General features: G+C 43.6%; 1 protein-coding gene across 1 annotated transcript in view; it reads right to left on the minus strand.

Annotated features, from left to right (window-relative positions):
* Nucleotides 1-20,150, minus strand: part of NOTCH2 (notch receptor 2) — an 83,459-nt gene that overhangs the window by 49,209 nt on the left and 14,100 nt on the right. The window contains exons 3-5 of the mRNA XM_063406719.1: nt 14,498-14,757; nt 13,497-13,832; nt 6,789-6,911 (exon numbers count right to left, since the gene is read on the minus strand). Coding sequence (XP_063262789.1) covers nt 6,789-6,911; nt 13,497-13,832; nt 14,498-14,757 — 719 coding nt within the window. The remainder of the gene's footprint in view (nt 1-6,788; nt 6,912-13,496; nt 13,833-14,497; nt 14,758-20,150) is intronic.

Here is a 20,150-nt window from a genome sequence, read left to right on the forward strand (position 1 = left end):
TCAAGTGTTACAGTAGTTCCCCTAGAAAAAAGGACTGAAGCCAACTATTTTTCCCCTTGCAGGAGTTTTCTAAAGAACAAGCATCACAGCTCTCAAAAATGTGCTCCTTCCCCAGGATCTCACAGCATCTTTCTTCCAGAGCAGCAAAGCAGCAGCAGCCATTCCCAAGCCTCAGGTGCTGGGGGTTTGGTTTTGCTTTTATTAGATCTCAAATAGATGTCAAACACCATCAAAGAAATCATAAAATTTAATAGCTTAATACAGATTTTGAACACTTGAAGATGAATCTACTATTGTAATGAGCAGAGCAAGCATCTGTGTTTATTTTAGGCTAATATGGTAGAGAAAAGAGTTTAATTTCATAACCACACTGGGAAGCATGCACTGGAACTAATGGGCTTTTACAAGGGATTTTACAACCCCCAAATACAAAACTCTGGGCTTTAAGAGACTTGTGCACAGCCTGATCCATTAAATACTGCCCTAAATCACTCCCCACAGACTACTGGGTAGAGAGGGCAGTCCTGACTGAGCTCTTCAGAGGCAGCAATATAAATGATCAGAACATGATTCATTAAAAATTCATTAAAACTGATGCACTAATGACAGGCTGGTTTAATATGGTGGTGGCAGGTGAAATGACCGGGGACAGCAGCAGGACAGAGAAGTAACCCACAAGAAATACACATCACCAAGCTACTCTCTGCTCTGTCCTTCTCTTTACCTCCTCTGGAAAATCCAGTGAATCAGGGAAATACCAAACAAGTGAAAAAATCTGCAAGGCAAAAAAATTTAACAGCTGGAGCCAAAACTTACAACAAAAGCTTCATATTCTCAAGCTATCTCAGCAACCCATCTTCAGTAACTACCCAAAGACAAATCACCTCATTTTAAGAACAAGGGAAGGGACAGAAACTGCCAGAAACAAGTCAGCTGGGGATGTAACAACTGTTACCTCTTAGTCTGGTCTCACAGCACACATCCACCAACCTAGCCTCACCAGAGGGGTCTGGCCTATCTCATTTTGGTGCCAAGCACATAAAAGATGTACTGAAAACCCAAGGACATCTCCACAAGAGATCATTTGGCACATTTGACTGCTACGAGCGTTTCCCGAGCTGGAAAGCCCCCAAAGGCGTAAGGGAAGAGGCGGCAGTGCTCGGAGTTGGATGCTGTCATTCTGTCATCGGATCGGCTCAGCTGTTGACACCTCAGGTGTTTTATTACTGCTGCCTCCCACCCAAGGCTTGCTGTTGGGAAATGAAAGGCAGCACCAAGCAAACAGGAGGTTGTGGTGGGTGTTCCAGAATCCACACCGGATAAAGGACTAAGGGTGTAACTTTTAATGCCTCTGAAATCCATCCCCTCTGCACGACACTGAGATCAAGGGCCACAAGAGAAACAAACAACATACAGGATAAAGTCTGTTTGTGTCCAGCACTTCAAATCATTTGTACACTCAAACTTGGAGCTGCCAGCTCTGGAGGCTGCCACGTGCTCCCTGCTCCCTTTGTATCTGCCAGTTCAAACATGACGGAAGAAAACGAATTGTAATTTCTCTTGGCCTCTTTCAGAGCTGTCTCTTGGAGATACTACTGCAGTGACACCAGCCAACTTGTCAAGCTTGGCATAGACAGATCCCAGCCAGTACCAAAGAGGCCACTCTGCTTTTTAATAAAGCCTGGAAAAGCACCAGAAAGCTGATCACTGCTGCACTGCTGGGCAAGATGACTGCACTTCTCATGGGAGCGTGACCCAGCCTCCCTGAACTAACACAAAGGTCTTGGGACGTCATCTAGCATCACCAGGAGGGAAAAGAGAACAGCCCTGACAGGGCTCTCTCTCACATAATCATCAACACTCTCCATAAAACGCCAAGGATGTATATTTAATGACTTAGCAGACTGGCATTGTGTTCAATATTTATCATTCATGTCACCTATTGTCAGAGTTAGTTCCTCTACATTTTGACCTCTAAGTACTCCAAGAAGCTTCATTTTTTGAACACTAAACTAGCATGACTTGTCATTGTGTACTTTGGTGACATAGAAGCTGAGGAAAGTGTTATTTGGCAAAGAAGGTTTTAAGAAACAAAATACTGGCACATATGGTCTTACATTAAAATGTTACATATTAGCCTTTTGATGTTTATCCCCCTTCTCAGCAAAGAAAAGTCATGGCTGCCCAGAGTTTAAGACTGGGGTTTTCAAAGAAAAAATTTCAAAGGTAAGGAGCAAATATTACTCTAATTAAATAGGAATTGAACCCTTAGCACCCCACTTCGAAAATTCCTGCCTAAAGCTCTGCAGAAAAAGTAACCCTTGTGCTGGTGTTTAAGAACATATGACCAAGCCAACAGCTATTTTAATTAAAAAGCACAGCCCTGCTGCCTGAAGAGCTTTTCTGCTCAAGACAAACATTTGCTGCTTAAGCTAACTCCCAGTGCTGGAGTTCTTTGGTGGAGTCAGCTGTTAGCACACTGTGCTTCCCTTAGAGACAAAGGTCGCCTAGATTTTAAAATATACAGTTCACTGGAGCCCTCTTTTCAGGGGAAAACAAAGCCTAAATAAATACAACTGCCATGGGAGCCTTGCCTTCCCAGCCACAAGGGTAGAAATAATGAAAGGGAGTGAGCAGACCAAGCCTGCACTGAAGTACTATAATGTAGAACCCTTCTTCCACAGGGTCTTCTTCTAGTCTTCCAAAACCCACTTGAGAGTGGGCACAGGGTCCCCCAAACCCAGAGTCTCATCCCAGTTTCTGATGCACAAACTGTGCAAAAGATGTAACTCCATGGAGGGCACAAATCTTTATCTCTGCTGTGCACTGCTGCTGAAACAGGATTTGGGCCAAAGACAGATTCATGGGGCCTCTGAAACACTGCAGACTTTCCAGGGGAGCAGGAGTCTTTCTTAGATACACAGGAAAAACATAAGCATTTACAGCATTTAATATTGTTAATCTCTTAGGCATCCATATTCTCAAGGCATCTTTCTTGACCCAAAGCTGCATAGGTTTGATCAACAGAATCAACAGGTGCATTTAAACCAAGCTTTGTTTCTTTAGATGAATTGTAGCTACAATAACTGAGTAGCCTTTAAATTCTCAGATGGTTTCCCCATGTGTGTGGAAGGACACCCTAATCTTCCATATGACTTTCAGCCCTGGCCTGCCATCACTTCCCTCTGCATCCACTCACCGTGAGACTGCTCTGTGAATTTTAATTCCTGAGCCCAGAAAAAAACAAAATAAAAAAGGCAAGAAAGGGAAAGAAACCAAAAGAAAAAGGCAGTTGGACAGGATTTTTTTGCTAGATTAGTGAGTTAAAGCGGCGCACTCCAACAAATCCCAGAGCCAGCTCAAGGGAAAGGGAAGAGTGACTGTGAGCAGGGAGAGAAGATAATGACTTTTCTCCTCAGACCACAGTGAGGCTGAGGAACAGCAGTATAAAACAGTCTTCATATGGCACTTTATCCTGACATTAGCCAGGATTTTTGGCTAACTTTGACTCAAACGACACACCAGATTCTCTGGCCTGTCATGCACAGAGGAATAGACTTCACACTTTCACAAAAGCACCCAGGACTGTTTCCAGGGAAAGGTGGAGCTTCATGACACATCTGCACCACCGTGCTTTGAGAGGACCCAACAAACACTGGTTCTAACAAAGGCCGTATCCTGGGACAAGATAAAGTCATCTGTAAATAAACCAGCACTCAGTTAACATTCAGCAATGGGAAAGATCTGGGGCAGTTTCAACCAAACACACCCAAGACTGCCTTGCCAGTTACAAATTTGTGAGACTGATAATCACTGTAACCATATGAAATACGAGAACTTTGAAGGTGACAAAAACACTGGTGACAGCAGGAATTTCACATCATTGTTTTTGAAAGGCAAGATTTTATCTTTCCGGAAAAAACAGCAAAACGAGAATGAGAAAGCAGGCACTTCAACAGAAAAGGAGCAGTGAGCTCTGTTTGAGGAGCAGGAAATAAGACTGAAGGCAAATAGCATCACAAAAGGTAGGAGCAAGCAGAAAAAAAAGAGTATTAAAAAAAAAAATGCATAGTTATATAGCCCAGGCTACCACCTGTCAGGGAATTACAAGAGGCAGATGGTTACCAAAAGGAACTGGGACAGATTCTGTTCCAGTAAAGGTTGCTTCAATATTCTTTACACAAAACTTGTCTTGATCAGATGCGGTACAGCTTCTTGATTTTTCTAGCAAGGAATGGGACTGCTTTCTCTGTGCCATGAAACACAAACCATATTAACAAACAGGAGAGAGCATCACCCACAGCTCAAAGATTAAGTAAAGACTAAAACTGCAGACAAACTCAATCTTCCCCAAGAACAGTTGACAAGTATTTGAAAGCAGAGACTGTTACAAAGCACATCTACACTGTCAGGTATTTTTAGAAAAATTAACATCCTTTCATTTTTGGCTGACGTTTCCTTACAGATATGGATATTTGGGCTATTTATTTTATAGCAGTACACAGTGTCCTCTAATCTCATGATCTCATTGGAAGCTTTTGTTTTCCTGAAGTCTTCATTCTCACAGTTTAGCCTTGTTCAGCTACAACATTTATCAGGACAGACACCAAAAGAGTTGCCTGCTCAGCTCTCCCCTTTTCACTTACCTTAGAGATGATTTTAAATGCTATAAACCCCCTTTGTGTACAGAATGGACCTGCACTTGTGCATTTCCTTATTGCTGAATAACTGATGTTTTATTGCTTACTCCTGTCAGCACCAGCTACACTTCAACCTTGAAAAAACATCATCTTTCTCTCCAAACTATTGCAGAAGTCCTCTATCCATCCTCCCTGTTTTGTGTCCTGCCTCAGTGTCACCTTTCATGTCTTGAAGCTGGATATGTATTGCTTTCCTCACCTCCTTGGTCTCTAATTGACAATGCAGGAAAGGGATTCAAGTCCATTCAGGAAAAAACAAAAAGCGTCTTTCACAAAAATGCTACTAAGTTGACAAAGAGGAGTCACAGAAACTTGCACTGTGCATTTCAGACAGGACAGTTGAGTTCCATAAAGGTTCTAACCTTCATTGCTCAAACAGCCAAGCTGCTGCTTCCTAAATTGTGAGATCATTTTTATTTCCACGCTGCCCTAAGCCTAGAAAGACAAATAGCCTTGAGAAGCCATCACCTAAAACCACTGCTGCACTGATAACCTCAGCTGCACCATAAACAAGGAAATTCCCAGAAAGCCCATTCCATTAAAATGTGTTAAGAGAGCCATGGGAACCTAATGCTTGGGAAGCTCCTCTCTGTCTCCAGGGTTTCCCTGGAAGGAAGCATCCTTCACACACACAAAGTTTTCTAGAAACACCATCCACACAGGAGAAAGATGGCACAAGAGAGGCCACCACACTGTCTCACAGATTTTCCCTGCTGCTCAGAGCCCATAAGAGGTTCAGAGAGGGAACCACCACAACTGCACTGCAAAGAGTTGATTGGAGAGACAATCTACCACAAAACCAAACAGAATCACAGCCTGTGATAGAGACACCAAGGTCTCTTCCAGGTGAGTTGCAGAAGTCATCCCTAGCTGACAGCAGCCATCCATCTAAATCCTGTAAGCCATGCTAAATTTACGATGCCAGAATAATCACTTGGAGATTGCTCTTGATCATTACATCCTCTGTGCTTGGGAGTAAGACAGATTAATTTGCAGATGCCAGGAAGCATAACAAGGGTTATAATTTCTGTGGAATGGAGCAAGACTATAGGGGTCACTAAGGCTTGGTTGTCTCCACACCCAAGGTCTCGTGTTTTCCTTTACAGGTTTCACTTTCTGCAGGCTTTCAGGACATAGAGAAGTAGTACAGAAGCAAGGACACTTGCTCATTGAGGGGAGGACTCATGTTCTCCTATTTACACATAGTTTCAAAGAGCTATGCAAGCTGTGGTGCACTTCGCTCTTATGTGGTTTTAGCTTCATTGAAGAACATATAATTCTTTTAAGTTAATGAGGGTTTTTAACTGGCAGCCACCTTTGCAGTTAATGACAAACCAGAATGAATGTTCTCTGAGGAAAAAAGCATTTTAAAAACTAGTTTTAAGTCTTTTTTTCCCCTATGATTTTCAAATAAGGGCAAAACCATACTCAGCTGAAAAAGTGTGCCAGCTCAGAAAGTCTAGTATGACTCAAAAGAACTCACCCCATAACCGGAGGTGTTTGTTTATTTTTGAGGTATGGAGACATTTTGCAACTAAATATGACACCGAGTTTCCTGTAAGCTGCTTCCTTATATTGTGCATAACACTTTCTTGAAATTCACGCTTTTTTCCCTTCAGACTCAGAGTAAAAAGAGACTCATTTATGAACACAAGTAAGTTTGCTAGTCAGAGAACTCTAGATAAAAATAAGTCAAACCGGAAAATAAGAGTAGCAAAACCATAAGCTTTCCATACATACACGTCTCTTTCCTCCTTTTCCCCCTACCTTTCAGATTTGTCCTGTTTCTCAGCAGCATCACTACCATCAACATGATCATTTTCCCACCTTAAAAATACCTTCAAATGTATCAGCAAATGCCCACAGCTGTGACAGCAAAGCCATGTTTTGTGCTTTTGGAAAACATTTATCCATTTACAAAGTATATCCACACAAAAAGTGCAGCTCATGGGGAAATTATCCCTTGTGGTGGTGGTTTTGGTGCTGACAGCTTTTCTTTTCAGGGCTGCACTGGCACCTGCCCCTGAGGGCAGCCAGGGGCACGGGGCCAGGGCCAGCACCGCTGTGCTGGTGGCCCACAGGACATACCTGTCCACTGGGGCGGGCAGCGGCAGTTGTAGGTGTTCACCCCGTCCACGCAAACGCCCCCGTTCAGGCACTTGTGGTTCGGGCAGTCGTCCACGTTGTGTCCACAGACGCTTCCCTCGAAACCTGGACAAGGCAGAAACAACAGCAGGCTGAAACAGCTTCCACCTTCTCTTGAAGAGAATTCACCCCTCACGCAGCTTCCGCTCCTTTTTGTTCCTTAAACATTTGCCCCGTTGACCCAGCCCTGACGAATCCCCACCTAGCATGTCTTTGTTGAACGCCTTTGCTAATAGCGTGTGGGTCAGGTGGCACAGCTAAAACACTTCCACCATGGGTGATGGCAAACTGTGTTTTCACAACCCAAAAGACACGAGGAGTTCTTCTTTAAGTAACTAAGGAGCACTGTCATTCAAAGCAAACAAAGTGAAGACCAAGACACCAAGACCTTTCCTTTACCATGAGATAAACTTGTCACTGCCCACCACGCATCAGCCAGGACAAGTTTTTCCCATGGCAAAAAAAAGTGCTGGTGTTCACTTCATGGATACCTCAATCTGCCTTGGATATGTCAGAGAAAAGCCTTTTCATGCTTTGAAAAGGAGCTTCTGAAGTCCTGATCTCTTCAGTGTTAGACAAGTCAGTCAGTCAACAAATCAGCCACCATCCAAGTGATTCTTACAGAATAAGCCCTGCCTAAAAAGCAGAAGAAATCAGGTAGCCTTCTCTAGCCTTCTCCAATAAAAATCCAGGCTCCTAAATGAACACACTGACAAAATATTCTTGCTAGAGGCTCCCTCTCCTTTTCAAAGAAGGAGAAGTAGAGACATTAGGGAAGGGAGCTGTCAGTGATGTGTCTTGCCCTAGATTTCCCCTGCTGATTTATCTCATGCTTCATTAAATAAACCTGCCATTTCTGCTGGATGAGAGAGCTATTTATCAAAGCACAAGTGGAATGCATGTGGATGAAGTAAATGATTCCAGAACACACATGTTAATTTAAAACACTAGCTCTGCCTCTTCACTGCTTTGGAATGTAATATTAGCATGACACAGTTCTCTCATCCAAAATCACACTTTAACCCCTCTACTTTTGATGCCCTGTTCCAGACACTTCCATACCATCTGTGTCAAGTCACACAGACCCTCAAAGTAACATCTGGTCCTACACAGATCGTGCTGTGTGGCAGATGAGACAGAGACTATAAAGCTCTGAGCCAGCTTCTCCAGACTACTGCTGCTCTCAAGAGACTTGAGGTGATTCATGTGCACTCCCACCTCTCGAACTGGTCAGCCCTACAGAAGAGCTGGGAAGTGCCAAGCTGTATCAAGTGCATTAGCATTAGCAAGGAACAACAGACTCAACATTATAAAAAACCAAAACAACCAAACCAAAACCACAAGATCTTCAATACTACTCTCTCCCTTCAAAGCCCTTCCAATCTCCACCCAAGATCCTAGAAATTTCAGGGCAGTGGGAAGCTTAAAACAAAGACAAAATATAACATGCTTAACCAGAGTCCCAATCATTACAGCAGCCCCTTCCTGGTAAAAGCTGCTGAGGAACAAATACCAGGGAAAACAATTAGCTTTAGATCCCTATGTTTAAAACTGTCTAAGGGTACCAAGACTAAGCAAAGGCTCAGTTGTAAAATATAGGAGTGTTCTGTCAGTTTGTGTTTCAGCTTGGGAGGAAACATCCCACTGACCACATATTGCACTCATGCCAGCACGTGATCAGCGTGGAAATACACCCACAACCACAAAGACAAAAGGTTTAAGTTCTTATCTCTTCAGTTTGGATAATAGGAAGAACAGCCCTACTTTCTAGTAAACAAATTTCTGATAGCAGGCATTTAAACTCTCTCATTGTACTTCACACAAATTTAAAGTGGCCCAGTTATTTCCAGAATAAAGCATGGAAGTCACCCCACTACTAAAATCCCACCAAGCTATTCTATGTTTTCACATTTTAACCAGTTATACTACTGAAGAGCTGCTCTGAGATAGGTGAGCTTTTCTCTAGCTGGATCCCAGGATGTAATTTTGCAGTTATATAATCTGACTCTCTTCCAGAAAGCCACAGAGTTCACTGTTTTGATGTATTTGGACACCTGACACTGTTTCCTGCTCCCCCCTGTGCTGGGACTCACATATTGTCCTGTGTTTTCTCCCTGCACGAGCGCAGTTTGCAATCCATATCCTGACTTTTGCTCCATATCTCAAAGCACATCAAACTAAGGAATGAGAACCTCAAGGGGAAAAGTGTTCCCACTGCTAACAGCATGTTGTTCTTCCCCTAGTACACACACTGACACAAGCAGATAACTTTATTCCTATGTCATCTGAAATCTCCACCCTGTTGCAGAGCATCCGATCCAATTCCCTCCAAATCTTAGTCCTTTAGCCTTTTTTCAACCTATAAATTACACCTCAGACTTTCTAGACCAGTTTCAGGGCCCGTTAGTACCGGGGACAGGAAATTATGCCTGAAAAATGCCATGGTATTTCCAGAGTTAGGGCCTGCTGACAGGAAATCAGGGATGCAGAGAGCTGAAACCAAGCTGGGCTACTCAGAGCAGCATCTGGACTGCTCATCTGGAGCAGAGAGGCACCCGCCTCACCTGGAACCCCACAGCTGCAGCCAAGGAGAAGCTCAGAGCTCAGGGGAAGGTGCTCACCCCACAGCCCAGCAGGCAGAGGCTCCCAGCGCGGGGAGCTCCGGTGTGCTGGTCCCCAGCGGCGGCAGCCCTGCGCCAGGAACCCGCTGAGGTTCCTTCCTCTTCCCAGGAAGTGCTCCAGCTCTCGCAAACAGCTCGCTGCAGCCTGACAGATCGCTTCCTGAACAAGCCCTTGGAATCCCCTAGGGTCCTTATCTTAGTTAATGGGTAATTATTTTGATGGATAACAATGAATAATCACTTTCCCAGCTAAGAACTTCCTCTATTGACTTGTTTAACATTCCATTAAAGGTTAGTTGCCAAATGAAGTCCTTTTTTGTCAAATATTTATAACTACAAGCTCATTCTTATATTCAAAGGAGTTGCTAATGCTTCAGGTTACGTCTCCTTCAAGGAAATATTTTTTTTCACAACTACACTGTTATAATTGACCTTACATGCTCACTTGTCTACAATCCTGTTCCTACCTAAATCAACAAAGCCCAGAGGAAAAATGATTAAGCTAGACAAATAAAAAATGAGTTTACCTTCCAGACAGATGCAATACCAATTGTGTGTGTGTATATATATATATATATATATATTTAACTTCACTTGATGCTTGCCACCAAATGCTGACTTAACACACATGACTTCATGGATTACCTAATGCAGGATTTGTTTGCGTACATCCACAAGTGACATGGGAAACTGGGGATTTTAAATAGCAGCTGGACTACACTGTACATAAAGAGTACTCGTGTGACAGACAAGGCTGCTGTGACACACAGCTCCAGGTTCTAGGCTTTTCCTACTTTTTCAAGCTCTCATTCTCACCTATCTGTATTTACAAATAGATTAAACTCACTGAAAAGCTAAGAAAGAAACATCTACAGGAAACAAGAACCCATTTCAAGGCCAGTGCAGTAGTAGCCTAATTATGCCTAAACTGCTGCTCGGGCACAGTTTCTTCAAAGTACTTTTACAGGTCACAAGATGCAAAATCCTATCAAAACCCACTCCAGCAGTTCAAGATGTAACAGCCTCCTGCCCCTGTGGCCATAACACTCAGCCATGGCAGCACCTCAAGGCAGTCCAGAAGGGCCAGAGCAATTCCATTTATAGTCACAGTGTCATCGGCATTGCTCCAATTCGGAGAGGGAGTCTGAAGTGGAATTTCTCTTCCATAATCTTGGCACTGTCTTCCAGAGGAGCAGGCCTTGTTCACATCCTCCCTAGGCGTGACAGGCTACCATTTCTCTTCTCTTTCTGTTGACCTTTCCTTCCCAGACAGAATCTTTTCCAACACTTCAGAAATTTTGCTCTGCATGCTCTGCACTAAAGAGGAAAAGAAATGGCTGGGTGCCCTGCCTTTATCAGAGAGTTTAATGTGAGCATTTGGGCCTCTCCAACAGCTCCCTTTTTTGCTGTTTTTCAAATGACTGGTTTTAAAAATCAAGCTAGCAAAACAGCATGGCCAACTTAAACAAATACAGGAAATAGAAAAGTAAAGGCTCTCAGAGCCACATTAACTCACCCCCACTACACACTGCGTAACAAGTCAAAAAAGGCAGCTAATAATCCAAAACGTGTGAGGAGTGTAGGTGTGTAACTGTTACTATAGTAATCTCATTTCCATTTCCTGACCATATTTCAGCCAGCCCACACATTTGTCTAAGGGAAAATCTGCTCCTACCCAGTCTCGTGCCCCTGTAAAAGAATCACTAAAGCAAACTGTCTCATCAGCTTGACAGGATCAAGTCCTTGCAACTTCATCTTTCTGTATTCTTCCTCCCACCACAGTGCTCCCGCATGAGGCCTTAAAGTCCTTGAACTGGCTAAACAGATCTGACTTTTAAGGAAATTCTGAATTGCTGGACTAGACTGTTAATCTGGAGATACTTGGATTATAATTTCATTTTAAAAATATGCAAAGCAGAAAAGCAATAAATTCCTCCAGGGCAATGGTTAGCTTAGATACTGCATTTTCAAAGACTCTTTCAAAGCACTCTCCCTTCAAGCATAGTTGGAATAATTGCTTTCAAAAATAAAGATGATCCATCCTTCTACTTTAACTTTTTAATTTTTACTTTTGTGACTTTGCTAAATTCTTCAAAATCACATGCTGGCTCAGACAACCCAGAAAGACACTAAGGTTGGCAATGTATGTTTAAGGTCATTTGAGCCAGCACCTCAAGATCAGAGTCTCCAAAAAGAGAACAGTTTTCACAAGTTCTAAACGCCCTTTCCACACAGACCTGTGACTCCAGATGATCCTCATGAGAACACAGCCACTCTATATTCATCCCAATAGGGTTGGGATGTATAGGGCAGCTAGATATTTCACATAAATAACAACAGAGACATGCTTAAGGAAAGAGAGTTTACTTTTCTAGATTACCACACACCGAGTCTGTGTGTGCCAAACTGCAATACACTCAAGTAGGAAGTCTAGTCAAAAGCATTTCCAAACAGTCAGTTTCCCATGGAGTTGAATTACTCAGTAAAAAAAAAAAAACCAGCCTAAAAATACCCTGAATATGCAAAGACAACTAGTACCAGACCCTGTGGTAAGGGCTGACAAGGGAGGAGCACAGGATGAGACCCACATCCCAACCAGGTGACACATCTTCACTTGTAGAGGTGACACAAACCAGTGCAGACCCTGATCCTGAGTTAGCATGTCACCCCTGCCATGCATGAACTCAGGGCAGCTAACTGCATCAGAAAACAAGTAACCAAAACTGATCTGGAGACAAAAAAGGGTGTGGTGAGTTGAAACTGGTGTCTTGTTAGATTTGGAGGAACAGGAGAAGGAAAAAAAAGAAGATAATAGAACTTAGTGTGTCTTAGGGTTACAGATGGAGAAGGAAAAAGACACATGTTCACTCTTCAAACACTGAGGTTAACTGAGGCATTTACTGTCACAAATCTATGTATTTGTAGATGCTTATGCTCATAGAATTTCACATTCCTAATGGGCATTATGACATACCACCCTTATCTACTTGAATCCACCCCATCATTTTTACCTATTTGATTCTCTGATTCTAACTGGCTTCCAAAGAAATTTGTCATTTCTACCCATCTTCCCTTTTGTCTTGGGTTGAAAAATGTAACCAAAAAATGTGTATTCTATTTTCATCTGTTGAAACCATTTGGGAGATATTGTTCTTTACCTCTTGTAACTCTAGGGGGGGGAAGAGGATGCCTTCTGACAGTAGACCATGTGGGGCAGTGTTTCTTATCTCTTTCATCGACTTTGTCCATCCTCAGGGCATATCTTCTGTTAATGGGCCATTAAGACTCACCAGTGACATGACACATTACATCATCCCATTGTGAGATGCTCCACCCAGTGGGGAGGAGCCAACCATTCCCTACCCAGATAAAAATGGGGACACAGGGGCCTCAGATCACTCCTCTTTTCCACTGGATTCCCAGAGGAAGACCAGACTCATCTCACTGCCACTACAGGATAATCTCTACTCCAACAGAACCACATCTGTCACTCCAGGAGGACTTACTTGGACTGCTTCCAACACCCTGGCCAACAGGGTGCCAGGTCGTATTCCTGACTCTGTCAGGGTTTTCTAGGACTTTTGTTTGTTTGCTTGCTTGTTTTTTGTTGGTTCGGGGTTTTTTTTGGGATTTTTTTGGGGGTTTTTTTTTGTATTAGTGCATTGGCATTTTTATTATTCCCGGTGAAGAACTGTTACTCCTATTCCCATATTTTTGCCTGAAAGCTCCTAATTGCAAAATCGTAATAATTTGGAGGGAGGGTGTTTTACATTCTCCACTCCAAGGGAAACTCCAGTTTTCCCTGACAGATACCTGTCTTTCTAAACCTAGACACCTTTCCTTCCTTCCTGTATCACAAACTGCCAGCACTCAGAAATTAACACCCCACAGAGCTCCCCACCCTGCTGGGGTCTCTCCCTCCCACCTGACACGGCACCCACACCCACAGAAACTGCGAGAGAAGCTCTTGGAAGAGCACAGACAGGAGAGGAGCGGCAAGGCTGCAAGGCCGAGCTCCTGGGCGCGTTACCTGGCAGGCAGTTGCACTCGAAGGTGAAGTCGCTGGTCTGGTGGCAGGTGCCCCCGTTCATGCAGGGTGACGGCGAGCAGGGCACGTACACGCTCTCGCAGCGGTGCCCCGTGTAGCCCGGCCGGCACTGGCACCGGTAGGAGCCAGGCAGGTTGACACAGGTGCCGCCGTGCTGGCACAGGCCCGCCGTGGCACACTCGTTCACGTCTATCTCACACTTCTGGCCCGTGTAGCCAGCCAGGCAGGTGCAGGAGAACTTATTTCCAGACACAGTGCATGTACTGCCATTGGCACAAGGCTGAGACGTGCAGGCATCAATCCACTGGCATTCCTTTCCTTTAGGAAATCAAGACAGATTAACAAAAATTTATTTCTGTGGAAAACATCTGCCTCAAAATATTTACTGAACTAAATCTTTACAATCTTTACTACAGGAAAACTGATGTCTGCATTTTACTATATTATATCTGAAATGGAAATAAATTTGTGGTTACAGTACAAAGCCATTTACTGGGTTGCAGCAAGATACAGAATGCTGTGATTTATAAAAATGACCTGAAGTCACACTACACACACTGACAGCCACTCTTCTTCTACCTCCCCTTCAAGAGTGAAAGGAATAAATTTCCATTCTTCCCCTCAGGCATCAAAATATTGTGTTCCCATAGAAAGATTTTAGTGGCCAAATTTGCCCTTTTCTTTTTTTCTAGAAACGAGACTGAATTCTAAGTGTAACAGCCACTCCAGAGTAGTTTCTGCATTCAGTTTTCCCATGTGGACACCCCACGAGATCCAAATATTTTTCTGCTTATGTGTAAAGAGTAGGGAGTCTGATTCCCTATTCCCCTTTGCTTTTTTTGGTCATGAAGTCATTTAGACTTCCTCTCATTTCCTGTGCCAGAGCTAGAAAATTTGAGAGCATATTACAACTGCCCCAGAACATTCCAGGGTGAAGCTGTTCCCAAAGGAAGGGGTCTGGAGGCACAAATGCAGAAGCCCACCTGTGAAACCTGGAAGACAGACACATTCATACGTGTCCTGGCCATGGGGGTGACAAGTGCCTCCGTTCAGGCAGGGCTGGGACACGTAGCAGAGGTGAGATTCGGAGTACTGACACTCCTCCCCCGTGAATCCTGGGGCACACTTGCAGGTTGGTTTTCCTATCAGGGATGCAGCTTCACAGGTTCCCCCATTCTTACAGGTATTGCTTTCACAGGGGTTCCTGTACTGACAGTAGTCTCCAAGAAAGCCTTCTCGACACCTGCAAGAGAGAAGAAATGAATTGCAGAGGTCCCACCTGAAGCCCTGCAGTTCTGGGAAGATTGCAGGAATGAAGTCCCATGACCATCAAAAGTCTTGAAGTTTGCCACAATTGATGGTGACACTAACAAACCTAAAAGACTAACGTCACACGTGTAACAGGGACTTCCTGTGGGACTGTCTCAAATGAGACCACTGAAAACTTAAGTGCAAATGGTGAAATCGCTCATTGCAAAATAAATACCACATTCAATCAGAGCTGTATCAAATGCAGAACCTCGTTTTTGCACTTCCCTTCAAGACTTCAGCAAAAGCCTAAGAGTTAAAGAACTGCTGAGTAACAACTCCTTGCACCTACTCCCATTCTAACAAGCACCCTTTTCAGAGGAAACTCGAGTAGTTTAACAAGGCATTAACACCAGGTATTATCCATCTTCCAAGAATATTTATAAACATTGTACAAATGCAGTATCTGGGGACCTGGAGATCTGCAGCAGCTCTTTCTCCACAAGGCTCCCGTGAGACAGGAATACACTGTCATCCTCATGCTGATAAGTGCATCTGGGACTGGGACTTGCTGAAGCCTGCACTCAGATAGCAACACAAGCACTGCAGTCAGGTCTCCCACGCCCCTGGTGAGCACCCTAACGACAAGGTCATTGTTCCTCTGTCTCCCACAGAAAAACGAGTACACACTCACTATCTACAGCCAGGGCAGTATTTTATACAAAGATCTCCAACTGCAGAATAATTCTGCAGTTATTTCTCTCTAACCTAAACTTATGTCAATACAGTCTGACTACGCTTGTCAGCTGTAATCCATCTTTTGACTGGCCTTTGTACTACAGATTTACCATTTAACTTCCAGAGACAGAGGATCCAGGAAAGCAAAGCCCACCTCTGTGGCCCCCCCAGCTCCATTTGCTTCTATCACATAGCAGAAAGCTGCAAGGGAACATTCTGGATAAAAATAACACCTAACACACAGGACTGTCCCCTTGCAGCTCTTTCTGTAGTGCACAGCTGCCTGCTGTAATTGGTGAGTAACCCAAGACACAGCCCAAGAGAAGATGTATTTAACTGTAAAACAAAAACAAACAAACAAACAACCACACCACAAAACAGAGGTGATTAGCATTAGATATGCTTTATTCCAGATCAGGAAAAGGGTAATTATTAAATCAGAAAGGAGGAGATTCCAACTGCAAAAATTATACAAAGTCTCTAGTCCTCAAGCAGGAATGTAACAGTAAAGAGATTGCTTTTTTCCTTATGCGCTTAAAAATGTATGGTAGATTGGAGAGGGGAAAAAGCAAAACCACACAAACAACAACAACCACCACCATAAAAAAAAAACAAACAACCCATCACATCAAAACCCCACAACGAACCAGAGAGGCTGTAAAAATCAGTTGAAAAATCAAAGAATGGACATGAAGTTGTGTTTTAAACAGAATCCTACAGGAATCTGCCTTTGTTCCTATGCTATTCAACACATCTATTGATTATTAACAATGGAAAACATCAATGCTGGTTGAATACGTAGGTAAGAGAGAAGAGAGATAGGTAGGTAAGTTCTTGACAGAGAGTAGCAAGATGCTTAACAAGGCAGTCAGCACCCAAAATGCACTTTAGCACTGCAAAGTCATACATCTAGAAACAAAACACATAGGGTATCCCCCCCCCAAAGAGGAAACTGAGCTGGGAACAACATACTTGCTCTGGGGATTCCTAACAGCCAGATAAATGTGAATTCCTAGAGCAGCAGTTTGGCCAGGAATACTTCACACGTACAAACAGCAAATATGAAGTAGGAATAAATGAGATTATGCTACATCTGATAAATGCTCAGTACAGCCACTACATCAGTTCTGGTGTTTGCTCTTTAAGAGGGAAGAGCTCAAGCGAATTCAAAGAAGCCAACAGTAATGATTAATAGAAAACTCTGGCCACAATGAAAAGCTCAGGTGACTCTGTCTATTTAGCAAAGGGAAAAGGGAACAAGACGGTTAATCAAAAGCTGCAAGTGTCCACTATAGAACATGGATTTAAAAATAATTCCCAGCCTAGAAGATCTGGGATAACAGAACTGAGCATTTAAAACTTTAGGCTAGACAAATTCAAATCAGAAATAGGGAAGTATCTTTATTTTCAGACACAAACCTATACACAGTCTCTCAGCAGCGGAGAGAAACAACTGGAACAACGCATTTAACGTTGTAGTGGAATTTCTCCATCACTCATGCTTGTTTAAAAGAACACCAGGATTGGCTGTTTCAGGGAGAGTATGCACGCTAGTTCAAACAAAGCTATTCAGAGAGGTTATTATCCAAGTTATGCAAGGGGTCATTACTGGATGACCACAACTGTTTTTTCTCATGTTAAAATTTATTAACCAGCTTTAGCCATATGTCTAAAGCAGGAAAGTCATATGTGCATAATTGTAATTTACCCTTGCCCACACCCAAATTAGGCTCCTTTCACCATACCTTAATACTTTCAACTTCATACCCAAGAACAGACATGAAAGGAGAGATTTTGCAGGGCAAGGCAGAATTAATGAAGTTACAGAAAGCAAATCCTGAGACAATAGCAATGCAGAATATCCTCTGCCTCCTGTGCCATCCTTGGTGTAACAGCTCAAGGCTGTGGGCCAGCATCAGCTGCAGCCACATCACACGAGAGCCAGTCTTGGGCTATTCTGGACCTAAACCACACTGGCTATAGGCTTCCTTTAACATCCAAAGTCTCTCCTTGCTTCAGGTTGGAAACCAGGCCAAACGCCAGCGGGCTCCAGCAGTGCTTTGCAGGAGCTGGCTCACAGCGAGATCTGGCACCCAGCAGAGACAGCTGTGCCAGGAGCCGGAGCTCTGCTCGGCTCCCACGGCTTCCAGCCTGCACACAGAGCCCTGCACTGCTCGGAGACCCTCTGCGCAGCCACGGGAAATCGTGTCCCTCAGCATCCACCTGCAGCTGAGGCTGTACGAAGACAAGCTCATCTTCAGCCCCAGAAGCCTCACAAGACTTGGTTGTCGGGATTTCTCCTGGCTTCATCACTGCACCAAGCTCCTGGGACAGCACAGCACATGCACTTGGAGCTCTCTTTCCCATGAAAGAAACAGCAGCAAAGCAGAGCCTCACAGAACCCCACCTAGGCCATCTCATCAGAGCGCCTCCAACACCACCTACTCCACCAGCAACTACAAAATAAACCAAAACACACCTAGAATTTCAGTGCTAAAGTGCTTTTTCAGTGAAAGGCTGTAAAGCAAACCAGAAAGTCTAGAGGAACATTTCATGTTTTGTCCACAAGTAAATAAACCCCCAAATACGTCTTCTCTCCAACCCCCAACACTCAGGGATGCTGGAAGGTGCATTTAACTGCTGCCCCTAGACAAGAGGGAGAAGGGAGCCTAAACACTGATTAAGAGTATTGCTGGTACGAATTAAAAGGAAAACTGAGATATGTGCTCTGAGACAACCATCACCCACAAACAGCCCAGCATTTTGTATACAAATATTCTGGTACAAAGTTGAAGAGCACTCCAAGACCAGGCTTGTTCTGGTATCTTCTGAGGCTAATCAGAAAAACATGAGGGAGCGCTCCCAACAGGGAACAGCAAAACCTTTTTCATATTTAGCTCTTTTTATTTGGGAGAAGGAACATGCCTGCCTGTGGAAAGATGGTAGGTCAAGCATCCATGGCCCTGGTACACACCATTTTGTTAGCCTCCTGGAGAAGTGCTTGGTCACAGAATTAAGTGATTTTGCCCTCCAGCAATTCAGTGCAATCCTTTTTGAAAGTTAAAGAACCTACAAAAACCTACAGTCCCGATTTCCAACCATGTCTCCTGTCATCAACATTTCTAGGTACAAACACTTACAATTTAGTTCTAAACGTCAGTGTAGACAAAACTGCAAATATTTGCTCCTGATTCATGTTGGGCACCACATCGTTTCACTAAAAACAGAGGCACACACTAAAAATATGCAGTCTGAGTCCAGACTTTTTTAAAGGATATGATTAAACTCAACAGCAGCTCCAACTTCCCACCACTCCTGCCCTGCTCTCATCCCAACCCATTCTTTCAAGTTCTCTTTAGGAGAGAAAAAAACCCCACTTGTCTACAGAGCAGCTTAAAATTGTAGCAGCTTGTGTCAGCTCCAAATGACATGCTCAGAACAGGAAACCAAATCTTTTCCAAATAAAAGCCACTGTTTCTCCTCAGTTTTCCATCTAACACTCAGAAAAAGAAACAGGAAGATGAAGTTTGTTCTGGCACTTTCTGGAAGCACATGAGGTCTCTTAACCTACTTCAACAGGAATTTAATCTTTTAAGAACAAATTTCACATACATCTTGATTCAAATCATGATTTCTGAAAGCTAGAGTTTGAAATGGGAAAATGTCCTGTGGGCTGCATCAGCTATGCAGCTGCTTCTAATTAAAGCTTCTCCTTTACTCTCTCTGGGCTACTTTCCAGCACAAATACTTTAGAGCTCAGCCTTTTTTTTTTTTTTTTTTTTTTTTTTCCCTCCTCCTTTTCAGCTCCAGCCTGCATTTCCCTTAGCTCAGGCTCTCATGGAGCTAAACAAGAGACGTAGAAACAAAATGAAGGTATTTATCCAAATTTGAAGTATCCACAAATCCAGAGGGCTGCATTCACCCTAAGAATCTAATGCTGCAAACCAAAGTAGAAGACTTGCAAAAGCTGTGCTTTTGGCTCTTCTGCCACAAAACTATGTCAAAGTTACCTTCCAAAACTTAGTTCTCTCCTGCTTTCAATAGACTTCTGAAAAGTATGTCTGGTCTGTTGGAAAAACTTCCCCAGCTGCTGTACTCTATTTGCCTGGGCACATTCATAACACAGTCTCTTCAAATGCACCTTATAGACAATTTTAACCAGACTTCCAGATGTTTGATTTTCATGGGAGTTTTCTGCTCAGGCCCATGATATCATCTGGAGATGCACAGAAGAGGGCAGATGGTTTTAATTTAAAAAGCGAAGGGAAGAATTTCCTCGTAGTCCTGCTTCTCCCCCCTCCAACACAACACTCCCTTCCCTTTGATTGGAAGATGCTTCATTGAAGAGGGGAAAGAATTCCGCCTGATGACTAACGTGAGAAGGGTCCCGGCTATTTTGTTACAGATTTTAACCAGACTTCCCTCTGGCTCCCGGGTTCTGACTCCCACACCTACACCTCCTCTCGGGAGGGAGAACAGGATTCTCTGGTTAGCTTTACAAACGCTCCTTCCCCGCGTCTCAAGGCGCTCATTTATGCGTCATACTTTGAATGCAAACGATGGGCTGGGACGGCCTCCCTGCCCTGCCTTTAAAGCAGCACACAGCTATTGTTCCCAGCCCACAGAAAGTGCCTCTGCAGAGAGCCACTC

This window comes from Prinia subflava, chromosome 10 (genome assembly GCF_021018805.1).
Source record: "Prinia subflava isolate CZ2003 ecotype Zambia chromosome 10, Cam_Psub_1.2, whole genome shotgun sequence".
Classification (NCBI taxonomy): domain Eukaryota; kingdom Metazoa; phylum Chordata; class Aves; order Passeriformes; family Cisticolidae; genus Prinia; species Prinia subflava.